The sequence below is a fragment of the Calliphora vicina genome, chromosome 5, assembly GCF_958450345.1.
Source record: "Calliphora vicina chromosome 5, idCalVici1.1, whole genome shotgun sequence".
NCBI classification, from domain to species: Eukaryota; Metazoa; Arthropoda; class Insecta; order Diptera; family Calliphoridae; genus Calliphora; species Calliphora vicina.
The window spans coordinates 23722632-23736988 of NC_088784.1; the positions used below are offsets into that span (position 1 = coordinate 23722632).

Consider the following 14357-nt stretch of genomic DNA (forward strand, 5'->3'; position numbering starts at 1 on the left):
AACGCATAATTTCTATACAGCAATAATGAACAACAACAAACAAACAATAATAACAGCAACAATAACAACAAACATCATAAATAACTTCACACACTCAAATACGAGGAGAGTACAAACAAAACCAAGAAAATAACACGAATATTGACGATGTTTTTTGTTGTTGTTTTTGCTATTGCTGCAGTTTTGTTGATTTTTGCTTTGTACTCTTCGCCGGAAATAAAAGCTGACGTTGCCACGAAATGCACTTTAAAGCGAGTGATCTAATATTTTGATAATTTGCTTGGTTTTTAGAGAGAGAAAATTTAAATTAAAAGAAATTCTAAAGGTTTTAAAGCTGGGCTTAGTTTTTTAAAGATTCTAAGTTAAATTTAAGCTAAATTAAAGTAAATTCTATGAATTTTCAATATTTTTAATAATTTTTTTCTATTTTTCAATTTCAGATGGAAAATATAATCAACAAAATTCAATAAAATTCACATAGAAGCCAAAACAAACAAATGAAAAAAGTTTTCCCTAAAAATTTATAAAAAAAAAATTAACAAAAATCCAGCAAATTAAAAAAATGTTTAAAAAATTAAACAAAATTAACAAAAATTCTTATACAATTAAGAAAAAATATAAGAAAATGTGAAAATTTTATTACAAAAATCTAAAGAAATTAAAAAAAAAGTTTAAAAATACCTAAAATGTTGGAAATGCTTTGAAAATTTGTATTAAAAAAAGTGCTAAAAAAATTCAAATTTATTTTTTTTTTACAATAAAAATGTGTTTTATAAAAAATTGCCACTAAAATCTAAAGAATTGCTAAAAAGAAAAAGAAGTATTTTTTTACTTTTCCCTTAAATCCTTCCAATTAAAAAATGAGCTCCGCTTTGGAAATTGTCCAAGAAACTAAAGAGTCAACGTCGTCTTGCTCAACAGGCAACAGTGGACTCTCGCTATTCGATCAATTGAAAAACAGTAAAGATCACAATAGTGTCAATAAGGTGGCCAACATAAAAGCAAAATCTTTTGTAGAACAAACAAAGAAGGAAGAAAAATCCAATATTATTCCCGAACAATCATCAGCTCTTAACCTTACAGAAAAGCCCGAATTTTATCCACCTTCTCTGCCAGCCAGCCAAACATCAACTTCAAGTATTGGCATTGTTCAGGCCAGCAAACGTAATAGCAGCAGCCTTAGCTCATTTGGTTTAAAACCCTCAGCAAGGGAATTCAGTGCATTGCCTCAAACCCTTAAAAGATCTCAACAGCAGCATGTGCAACAACATGCCACAAAAAAGACTGCATTGTCTTCAACAAAAACATTAGGAAATTTATTGTCCTCACAATCACAATCATCATCAGCGTCATTAACATCTTTAGCAGCCGGAGCCGCAGCAGCTGCTCTTTTAAAAACTGGAGATCCAGCACAACTACATTTTCAGCATCATCAGCAGCAGCAACAAATTAAAAAGAAACGTTGCACCGATCGTTATGATTCATCAGAATCTTCCGACAGGTAAGATGTTCTTTCGTTTTCTTAGTTTAATTAATACAGAGAGAATTTATTTTCTAAAAAGGTAGTAGAAATACTACATTTTTTAAAAAAGTTGTTAAAACATACTAAATAATTAATGTTTCTTGGTTTATAATTAAAAATAAAAAATTTTGTAATTTAAGCTACTTTCAAAATAGTACTAAAAATACTACTTTTTAAGAAAAAATGCATAAATTATAGAAAAGAGTAATGAAAAACTAAAACAAAAATTTATATTTATTTGAACAACCTTAAATCAAGGAAAAATTTCAATTTCAAAGCTTTTAAAAATAGTAGTAGAAATACTACTTTTTTAAAAAATTAAAAAAAAGTACTAAATAATAATGTTGCTTCGTTTATTATGAAAAAATAATAAATTTTGTAATTTAAGCTTCATTCAAAATAGTACTAAAACTACTACTTTTTATGTAAAAATTCCTAAATTATAGAAAAAAGTATTAATAAATAAGTCAACAATTTTTATTTATTTAAGCAAATTTGAATCACATATAATTTTTTAGTTTCAAAGCTTTTGCAAATGGTAGTAAAAATACTACTTTTTTAAAAAATTCTAAAAAAGTACTAAATAATAATGTTAACTGATTTATAATGAAATATAATAAATTTTGTAATTTATACTTCTTTCAAAATAGTACTAAAAATACTACTTTTTATGTAAAAATTTCTAAATTATGGAAAAAAGTACCGAAAAAAATAAGCAAACATTTTTATTAATTTAAACAACTTTAAATCAAGGAAAAAATTTCAATTTCAAAGATTTTAAAAATAGTAGCAAAAATACTACTTTTTTAAAAAATTCAAAAAAGTACTAAATAATAATGTTTACTGGTTTATAATAAAAACTAATAAATTTTGTATTTGAACTTACTTTAAAAATAGTACTAAAAATACTACTTTTTATGTAAAAATTTCTAAATTATGGAAAAAAGTACCGAACAAAAGCTCTCTCACCAATACATCTTCATTTTTATTTTTGAACATCACTGCTCTAAAGAGTGAACATCGCCTGCCTCTATAAAGTGAACTTTTGTTTTTTTTTGCGAAAAAACACTCCATAATTGGCTTAAAGAAGCGATGTAAAATAAAAAAAATACACGAGCAGTTACTCGATACAGGAACTTTCAATGCAAGCGCAGGCTGGCTTCAAGGGTATAATTCTATCGGCCTATTAAAAATTACCGATAGTATTGCCGTTGATCCATTTAAAAGAAAATTTTATCAAAGAACATGGAGTGTGTGATGAGTGTTACTTCTCTTTTTTTTTAAAAAAAAAAAAGTACATGTACAAAACAAGCAACCAGTAATTATTTATTTGTTCCTTTATAAAAATATAACAAAATGTACATTTTTAACATAAAATTTTATGAATTTTTTATTATTTTTACAGTCTCGATAAAGTGAATTTATTGGTTAAAGTGAACAGGCCTTGCATTAATTAGTTCACTCTATCCCGACTCTACTGTAGTACTAAAAATACTACTTTTTTAGTAAAAATTTCTAAATTATGAAAAAAACTAATAAAAAATTTAAACAAATTTAAATCAAGGACAAAATTTCAATTTCTTAACTTTTCAAAATAGTAGTAAAAAAAATACATTTTTTAAACAATTAAAAAAGTACTAAAAAATAATGTTTACTGATTTGTAATGGAAAATAATAAATTTTGTAATTTAAGCTACTTTCAAAATAGTACTAAAAATACTACTTTTTAAGTAAAAATCTTAAATTATAAAAAAAAGTTTTGAAAAAATAAGGCAAACATTTTTATTAATTTAAACAACTTTAAATCAAAGAAAAAATTTAAATTTCAAAGCTTTTAAAAATGGTAGTAAAAATACTACTTTTTTAAAAAATTAAACAAAAGTACTAAATAATAATGTCGATTCGTTTATTATGAAAAAACAATAAATTTTGTAATTTAAGCCACTTTCAAAATAGTACTAAAAATAATACTTTTTAAGTAAGAATCCTAAATTATGAGAAAAAGTACTGACAAAATAAGGCAAACATTTTTATTCATTCAAACAACTTTAAATCGAGGTCAAAATTTCAATTTCAAAGCATTTGAAAATAGTAGTAGAAATACTACTTTTTTAATATATTAAAAAAAAGTACTAAAAAATAATGTTTACTGATTTGTAATGAAAAATAATAAATTTTGTAATTTAAGCTACTTTCAAAATAGTACTAAAATACTACTTTTTATGTAAAAATTTCTAAATGATGGAAAAAAGTACCGAAAAAATTAGGCAACATTTTTTATTAATTTAAACAAACAGCTTTTAAAAATAGTAGTAGAAATACTACTTTTTTAAAATATTAAAAAAAAGTGCAAAATAATAGTGTTTACTGATTTATAATGAAAAATAATAAATTTTGTAATTTAAACTTTTTTCAAAATAGTACTAAAAATACTACTTTTTATGTAAAAATTTCTAAATTATGGAAAAAAGTACCGAATAAATTAGGCAAACATTTTTATTAATTTAAACAACTTTAAATCAAGGAAAAAATTTCAATTTCAAAGCTTTTAAAAATAGTAGTAGAAATACTACTTTTTTAAAAAATTCAAAAAAGTACTAAATAATAATGTTTACTGATTTATAATAAAAAATAATAAATTTTGTAATTTAAGCCTCTTTCAAAATAGTACTAAAAATACTACTTTTTAAGTGAAAATTCCTAAATTATGAAAAAGAAGTATTGAAAAAATAAAAAATATTTTTTATTCACTTAAATAAATTTAAATCAAGGAAAATATTTAAATTTCAATGCTTTTAAAAATAGTAGTAGAAATACTACTTTTTTCAAAAGTTAAAATAAATACTAAATAATATTGATTACTGATTTATAATATAAAATCACCCCTATCGGCAATAACATGTGAAATTTTGTTCCCATGAAATATCCATTTCCCTCGAAGGGAAAATTGCTATCGGGAATATCACGATGAACTTTACATTCACAATAGTTGATTTTGTTCGTAGCAGCTGTTTATTGTTTACAAAATTCCATCTAAAAATTTCACAACAAGGGGAATTTTTTCACGTGAACAAAGTTGATGAACAAAAAAAGGAAAAGGGAAAATATTTCATGTGAAATATTGATTCGCGATAGGGGTGAATAATAAATTTTGTAATTTAAACTTTTTTCAAAATAGTACTAAAAATACTACTTTTTATGTAAAAATTTCTAAATTATGGAAAAAAGTACCGAATAAATTAGGCAAACATTTTTATTAATTTAAACAACTTTAAATCAAGGAAAAAATTTAAATTTCAAAGCTTTTAAAAATAGTAGTAGAAATACTACTTTTTTAAAAAATTCAAAAAAGTACTAAATAATATTGTTTACTGACTTATAATGAAAACTAATAAATTTTGAATTTTAAATTACTTTAAAAATAGTACTAAAATACTACTTTTTAAGTAAAAAATCCTAAAATATGGAAAAAAGTATTGAAAAAATAAGGCAAACATTTTTATTAATTTAAACAACTTTAAATCAAGGAAAAAATTTCAATTTCAAAGCTTTTGAAAATAGTAGTAGAAAAACTACTATTTTAAAAAAAGTTGTAAATATGTACAAAAATAATGTTTTTTTCATTTACAATTAAGCTTCGTTCAAAATAGTACAAAAAAACTATTTTTTGTCTAGAAATTTGTAATTATAGAAAAAAGGTATTGAAAAATTATGAGCAAAATTGAGCTCCCAGATATTTTGTGTTATTCTAATGCTACAAACCTACTTACTTTGTGCCTAATCTTTTGTTTGGATTGTATTTCATTGTGCTGTTTTTCGTTTTTTTTTTAAAGATTAGTTTCATTTTATTCTTTATTTCATAGCATTTTTCTAATGAAACAAAACAAATATAAAATTTATATGTATGAGACAGACATTGTCACACACACACTCTCGCTCACATGAATGACACAGCCAATTTGGCAAATATCGTAGACATTGAAGCGACAGTTTTGTTAAACAAATACAAAATGTGTAGGCGTTGACTAACAATTGTTGTTCGGGCTGCAGCAGCAACAGCTACTGTTGTTGTTTTCTCTATATAACAACAATGACAAGTATGAGTGTTGTTGTTGCTTGTAAAATGCATCTATCTACTACTAGTTTGTTTAAATAAAATAAACGAAGAATGTTGTTAAATAGAATTGAAATGAACAGAAAAAATAAAACTAACAAAATGCTTCCTCAATTTATTTTTAAATAGAGAGACGAGAAAAAAAACAACGAAAACATTTTGTAATTACGAGTATTTTTATGTAAAACACTTAATAAATACACGCACACCCACATATTCACAGTGGTTTAGAGACACCCGGCAGTTTTAAAGTTTAAGCATTTGTTAACTTAACTACACAATTTCATTATAACACACACTAGTTACCTTAGAGACTACTGGTAGCTATTAAAGTAGTTTATGGAGTCTTTCGGAAAAACCAGTATTAAATCCATCTCATAAAAGCCATACAGTAGTTTGTAGGTAACTAGTACTGAAACTTAGTCGACAATTCATATGCCAACAGGCAACTAGTCCCCTACTACTGCAGGGCTGGCTTGATTTATCTTTCTCTTGCAGTCTCTTTTAGCTATGATAGACGCACACTTTTCATTTGGTTTTCCTTTCTTAATGGCTTTAATAGTCATCACAAAAATTGCAATTTGCCACAGAAAATACACAAGATTTTATTAAATTGAAATAGTTTTAATTTTCTTTCTTAAATGAAGAAATTAATTTAATAAAAATGTGCGTATATACTATAGTTTAAGAATTTTTAAACAAAAAGTAGAATTTTTAGTACTATTTTAAAAGTATATCAAACTACAAAATGTATTACTTAATGTAAAATTTATTTAATACGTTTTTACTGCGTTTTGAAAAAATTAGTAATTCTACTACTTTTTTAAAAAGCTTAGGAAATGAAATTCTGCTTATGATTTAAATTTGTTTAAATGAAGAAAAGAAATATTCACCTATTCTCAATACTTTTTTCCGATAATTTAAGAATTTTTTAGCAAAAAGTAGTATTTTTGGTACTATTTTGAAATAAGTTTAAATGTTAAAATTTTAAATTTGTATGTCTACATCAATATGCATTAGTATTTAACTTTTTTTTAACATTTTTAAAAAAGTAGTATTTCTACTACTATTTTTAAAAGCTTTGAAATTGAAAATTTTTACCTAATTTAAATTTGTTTAAATGAATAAAACATTTTGCTATATTTTTTCAGAACTTTTTTCCATAATTTAAGAATTACAAGAATACATAAAGTAGTATTTTTAGTACTATTTTGAAAGTTAAAATTTAAAAATGTACAATTTTTATCTTTAAATAAATATTAATTATTATTCAGTAGTTTTTTTAACTTTTCCAAAAAAGTAGTATTTCTACTACTATTTTCAAAAGCCTTGAAAATTAAAATTTTTACCTGATTTAAATTTGTTTAAATGAATAAAACATTTTGATATATTTTTTCAATACTTTATTTAATAATTTAAGAATTTTTAAACAAAAAGTAGTATTTTTAATACTATTTTGAAAGAATTGTAATGTGATAATTTTTCATTCTTAAGTATAGATCAATAAACAATATTATTTAGTACCTTATTCAGTCTTTTATAAAAAAGTAGTATATCTACTACTATTTTTAAAAGCATCAACGTTGAAATTTGTTGCTTGATTTTAATTTGTTTATATAAATAAAAATGTTTGCCTTATTTTTTTAGTACTTTTTTCAATAATTCTGGAATTTTTACAGAAAAAGTAGTATTTTAGGTACTATATTGAAAATAACTTAAATTACAAAATGTATTGTTTTTCATTATAAATCATTAAACATTATTATTTAGTATCTTTTTAAATTTTTTTAAAAAAGTAGTATTTCTACTACTATTTTCAAAAGCTTTGAAATTTAAATTTATTGGTTGATTTTAATTTGTTTAAATAAATAAAAATGTTTTCCTTATTTTTTCAATACTTTTTTCCATAATTCTGGAATTTTTACACAAAAAGTAGTATTTTTGGTACTATTTTAAAAGTAGCTTAAATTACAAAATGTATTATTTTTCATTATAAATCATTAAACATTATTATTTAGTATCTTTTTAAAATTTTTTAAAAAAGTAGTATTTCTACTACTATTTTAAAAAGCTTTGAAATTGATAATTTTTACCTCATTTAGATTTGTTTAAATGAATAGAAATGTTTGGAACATTTTTTCCATACTTTTTCTTCATAATTTAGGAATTTTCACTTAAAAAGTAGTATTTTTAGTACTATTTTAAAAGTAGCTTAAATTACAAAATGTATTATTTTTCATTATAAATCAGTAAACATTATTATTTAGTACTTTTTTTTAATTTTTTTTAAAAAGTAGTATTTTTACTACTATTTTTAAAAGCTTTGGAATTGAAAATTTTTCTTTGATTTAGATTTGTTTAAATTAATAAAAATGTTTGCCTTATTTTTTCAATACTATTTTCCATAATTCTGGAATTTTTACACAAAAAGTAGTATTTTTAGTACTATTTTGAAACTAGCTTAAATTACAAAATGTATTATTTTTCATTATAAATCAGTAAACATTATTATTTAGTACTTTTTTTAATTTTTTTAAAAAGGTAGTATTTCTACTACTATTTTCAAAAGCTTTGAAATTGATAATTTTTACCTGATTTAGATTTGTTTAAGTGAATAGAAATGTTTGGAACATTTTTTCCATAACTTTTTTCATAATTTAGGAATATTTACTTAAGAAGTAGTATTTTTAGTACTATTTTAAAATTAGCTTATATTACAAAATGTATTATTTTTCATTATGAATCAGTTAACATAATTATTTAGTACTTTTTTTTAAATTTTTTAAAAAAGTAGTATTTTTACTACTATTTTTAAAAGCTTTGAAATTGAAAATTTTTCTTTGATTTAGATTTGTTTAAATGAATAGTAATTTTTGCCACATTTTTTCCATAATTTTTTTTCATAATTAAAGAACTTTTTAGACAAATAATAGTATTTTTAGTACTATTTTAAAATAAACTTAGATAAATTTATTAGTTTTAAATCGATATAAATAAATACATGTTTATTCAGTACCTTTTTACAGCTTTTTTTAAACTAATTTGCATTAATTGCCTTCATCTTGCCTTATTTCACACTCACAACAAAACAATTTGTTTGAAAAAGCTAATTACAAAGAAAGAAAAAAACGTTTTATTTTCACCTCAATTTCAAATACGTATGTATGTATGTATCTTCCGCATTTAATTGGCCTTTTTCTTTATTTTACTAGAGCGAGAGTATTTTCTTGTCGGTTTTTTTTAGATTTATTTGTTTATTTGATTAAGAATTTTGTGTTTTGCATTTGTTTTTCTAAGGCCATTGAACTGTTGCTTTATTTTTTTTTTATGAATGTACAAAGAGAAAAAAATGTGTTCTTTTTTTTGAAAACGTCATCATGTGATTAACACATTCTCAGTTTGCACAAACACACACGCAACAACAGCAAAAACATCAATGAGAGCAATACTTACGGTAAATAATGAATAAATTCAATAACAAATACAACAAAAACAACCTCACAATAAGCAACAATTTATCGTAAATAATAAAAACACTTGTGCGACAAAATACAATTGGAGCGGTGAACTACAAAAGCAGGAAGATGCTTGATGGGGATGAAGTAGTTCGACTCAATCGTAGGTCTTATTCATATTTTGGCTTCAATCGTGAGTCTTTATGCAGTCTTATTTTACATTCAATTAGGTCTTTATACAGTCCTATTTTAGCTTCAATTTAAGGTTTTATTATTATAATATTGTTTAGTACCTTATTAAGTCTTTTATAAAAAAGTGGTATTTCTACTACTATTTTCAAAAGCTTCAAAGATGAAATTTGTTGCTTGATTTTAATTTGTTTATATGAATAAAAATGTTTGCCTTATTTTTTTTTAGCATTTTTTTCAATAATTCTGGAATTTTTACACAAAAAGTAGTATTTTTAGTACTATTTTGAAGGTAACTTAAACTACAAAATGTATTATTTTTCATTATAAATCAATAAATATTATTATTTAGTATCTTTTTAAATTTTTTTAAAAAAGTAGTATTTCTACTACTATTTTCAAAAGCTTTGAAATTTAAATTTGTTGCTTGATTTTAATTTGTTTAAATTAATTACAATGTTTGCTTTATTTTTTTAGTACTTTTTTACATAATTTAGGAATTTTTACACAAAAAGTAGTATTTTTAGTACTATTTTGAAAATAACTTATATTACAAAATGTATTATTTGTTATTATAAATCAGTAAACATTACTATTTAGTACTTTTTTTAATTTTTTAAAAAAGTACTATTTCTACTACTATTTTTAAAAGCTTTGAAATTAAAAAGTTTTACCTGATTTAAATTGGTTTAAATGAATAAAAATGTTTGCCTTATTTTTTTAGTACTTTTTTACATAATTTAGGAATTTTTACACAAAAAGTAGTATTTTTAGTACAATTTTGAAAGTAGCTTAAATTAAAAAATGTATTATTTTTCATTATAAATCAATAAATATTATTATTAATATCTTTTTAAAATTTTTTAAAAAAGTAGTATTTCTACTACTATTTTAAAAAGCTTTGAAATTTAAATTTGTTGCTTGATTTTAATTTGTTTAAATTAATTACAATGTTTGCTTTATTTTTTTAGTACTTTTTTACATTATTTAGGAATTTTTACACAAAAAGTAGTATTTTTAGTACTATTTTGAAACTAACTTATATTACAAAATGTATTATTTGTTATTATAAATCAATAAATATTATTATTTAGTATCTTTTTAAAATTTTTTAAAAAAGTAGTATTTCTACTACTATTTTTAAAAGCTTTGAAATTTAAAAGTTTTACCTGATTTAAATTGGTTTAAATGAATAAAAATGTTTGCCTGATTTTTTTAGTACTTTTTTACATAATTTAGGAATTTTTACACAAAAAGTAGTATTTTTTGTACAATTTTGAAAGTAGCTTAAATTAAAAAATGTATTATTTTTCATTATAAATCAATAAATATTATTATTTAGTATCTTTTTAAAATTTTTTAAAAAAGTAGTATTTCTACTACTATTTTTAAAAGCTTTGAAATTTAAAAGTTTTACCTGATTTAAATTGGTTTAAATGAATAAAAATGTTTGCCTGATTTTTTTAGTACTTTTTTACATAATTTAGGAATTTTTACACAAAAAGTAGTATTTTTAGTACTATTTTGAAAGTAGCTTAAATTAAAAAATGTATTATTTTTCATTATAAATCAGTAAATATTATTATTTAGATTTTTTTAAAAAGTAGTATTTCTACTACTATTTTTAAATGCTTTGGAATTTATTAATGACTTTATGAAGGCCTTTACACAGTCCTATTTTAGCTTCAATTGAAGGCCTTTATACAGTCCTATTTTAGCTTCAGTTAAAGGCCTTTATACAGTCCTATTTTAGCTTCAATCTTTCCTATTCAACTCAATTATAATTCACAATTTCCAGTTCATTTATTTTATAACTTTTACCCTTAATAACCCCTCGTACACCCACCCCCTCCAAAATCATTGAGCGGCTGGGTCAAACACGGCCGCCACACATGCAAACTATTTAATTGTTTAGACAAGTTTTTCACACTTTGATTAAATATTCATTTCACGCTTAAGCACGAGAAAAAAAATAAACACTGAAACGTTTTGAAATTAAATGAGAACATCTACTAAATTAAGGTATTCATAAATATAACAGGGTAATATTAAGCAACAAATATAAAAATATTTGTTTATTTTTCTTGTTAAATTCGTAATAATTTGGGGGGGGGGGAAGGAAGCATCTTTCGTAAATTAGTTGGGGAAAAAGTTATGTTTGCTTTTGTTATTTGCTTGTTAAACTCTATTTAAATAAATATTAACAATATTTTGACAGTTAAATCAATATTTGTTAGGGGTAAACAATAGTTAATTGGGGCAAATTTAAAACTTCAATACACAATGTTTTCATTTAAAGATTCTTAACAAAAAAAAAACGATTTAAATTGAATAATTATCTTACCGTGTTTTTTAGGGCTTAAAAGCGAAAGTTTAGTTATGACCCCTCAGATTGTCTGAGATTAGCAGCGTCGAGGTCCGTAATATCCTATCGAAGGACTTACGATTGGTAGATCTGCCACAAGTTCTGCCACGATCAATCAAATTCAACTTCGTCATCCTAGAGCGAGGTTCCCCTTTTGGCTAAAGAATCTAAAATACAATTTACAGAGACACTTTGGTGTCTCGTTATCCAAAAAAGTTTAACTGTACAATGTCTCGATAGCTCGTTCAAAGATATCAGGCATTCCATGATAAAAGATCTCGGTATACAATAATCAATGGAAGTCCAGCGAGAAAGTCCAATATGGCCGACCTTCCGCCGGTCCTAACCTTCCGTAGCGGTCTTAGGCACTCATACCTGAGTATTTTGATTTCAGGATATCTTCAATATTCCACAGTTAGGCAGATAAAACTTTGTTAAGTCCCGCGTTTTATCACCTTAAATATGGTAGCTGCAATGGAGGTAATGATCCTGCGGAAGTTCTCTATAAACTTTATGGAAGGCTTCCTCTATATTCAAGAAAGCCGCTAAAGCATATTCCCCGTACTTAAGAGAGACTTCAATGAAATTCAGCCTCTGTGGAAGCTTGTGAGATTTGCTTTTCGTTTAGGCATGCTGAGAGATGGATAGTAGATTGGATATAATTGAAATTCTCAGATCCCCTCTTCAGAGATTTCAAAAGGAAGGATGATCGACTTATAGCTCTACAATCCTTAGGCTTCGTATGAAATGTATTTCAATCCTTGGGAATGAAGACCATATTGCACCTAGTCCATGATCATTTAAGATAGACCAGGGTATAAACAGGACATGTACAAATGGGAATAGTAATATCAGATAGCTTATAGAGCAGTTGCATGTCAACTGCTTCTGCGAAGGGAGAACAGACAAAAGGTTTCTGCATATAACTTGGAACAGTTGAAGTAATTGATAAGAATTTACGAAAATTCCAGGCACGCAAGAGCAACCTTTTTCGCACCAAATTATTCCTAATGTTGCCCACTGAATACTCATTTAAGTTTAAAGTTTAAAAACCACATGGAAGTAGTTTACTCCTTTAAAAATTGAAATCTGCATTTAACTTATCTCATGGGTTTTCCTTCACTCTCCTTTTAAGAATCTTTGTTGAATCTTCTTCCGATCAAATACACTCCCAGAATGTTTCTTAGTTGTTCAATACAAATAACAACTCAGACAGTGTCAAATATTGTAAATATTTAGTTGTCATCTTAAACGGTTTATTGGCACAAACACTCCCTGAATTCATCTCAGTTGTACAACTCAGATGACAATTAGTTTTCACTGTCTCAGTTGTCATTCGAGATGAACAACTTGAACTGCGCATTCAGAGAGTGTATTCAGAAAAGCTTCTTAAATGTTTAATTAGTTTAATAAAGATGAATTGCTTATTAAATCTAGAAACAAATTTTAAATTTGTTTATTTTAGAACTTAACGAAACTTTATATTTTGAACTGAAAATATTTGAATGAAATTTTTCTATATTCTTTTAATACAGATAAAGTGAATATTAATTTTACTAAAATTTTCTATTTTCGGCCATTTTGAAAAACTTAACGAAACTTTATTTTCTAAACCAAAAGCAGAAAATTGAAAATTATACTTTATTCGTTAAAAATAATAAAATGCTTATTAAATCTGGCAACAAAAAATTAAAATTTTACAATTTTTAAAACTTAACGAAACTTTATTTTTTTTAAACAAAAATATTTCTGTAGATTTTTTCTATATTCATTGATTATAGATCAAATGGATTTTAATTCTACAAAAAATTTCGATTTTCGGCCATTTTGAAAAACTTAACGAAACTTTATTTTCTAAACCAAAAGAAGAAAAATGAAAATGTTACTATATTCGTTTAATAATAATAAAATGCTTATTAAATCAAGAAAAAAATTTTAAATTTTATAATTTTTAAAACTTAACGAAACTTTATTTTTTTAACCAAAAAATATTTTAATCAATTTTTTTTATTTTCATTCTATACACATAAAATGGATTTTAATTCTAGAAAAATTTATTATTTTTGGTAATTTTGAAAAACTTAACGAAACTTTATTTTCTAAACGAAAAGCAGAAAATTTAAAATTTTACCATATTTGTTTAGTAAATATAACCTGCTTATTATATCTAAAAAAAAATTAAAATTTTACCATTTTTAAAACTTAACGAAACTTTATTTTTTTAGCCAAAAAATATTTGAATCAAATTTTCTTTATTTTCATTTTAAACACATAAATTTGATTTCAATTCTACAAAAAAATTCGATTTTCGGCCATTTTGAAAAACTTAACGAAACTTTATTTTTTTAACCAAAAATATTTCTACAGATTTTTTTGTATATTCATTCAATATAGATAAAATGTGTTTTAATTCTACAAAAAATTTCGATTTTCGGCCATTTTGAAAAACTTAACGAAACTTTATTTTCTAAACCAAAAAGCAGAAAAGTAAAAATTTTACTATATTCCTTTAATAATGATAAAATGCTAATTAAATCAAGAAAAATATTGAAAATTTTATAATTTTTAAAACTTAACGAAACTTTATTTTTTTAACCAAAAAATATATTACTAAATTTTTTTTATTTTCATTCAATACACATAAAATGGATTTCAATTCTAGAAGAATTTATTATTTTCAGCCATTTTGAAAAACTTAACGAAACTTTATTT

At 23.5% G+C, this 14357-nt stretch overlaps 1 protein-coding gene across 1 annotated transcript in view; it reads left to right on the top strand.

Annotated features, from left to right (window-relative positions):
* The first annotated feature begins 703 nt into the window (after positions 1-703).
* Positions 704-14357, top strand: part of jing — a 292781-nt gene continuing 279127 nt past the window's right edge. Inside the window, exon 1 of the mRNA XM_065511735.1 lies at positions 704-1501. Coding sequence (XP_065367807.1) covers positions 861-1501 — 641 coding nt within the window. The 5' untranslated portion in view covers positions 704-860. The remainder of the gene's footprint in view (positions 1502-14357) is intronic.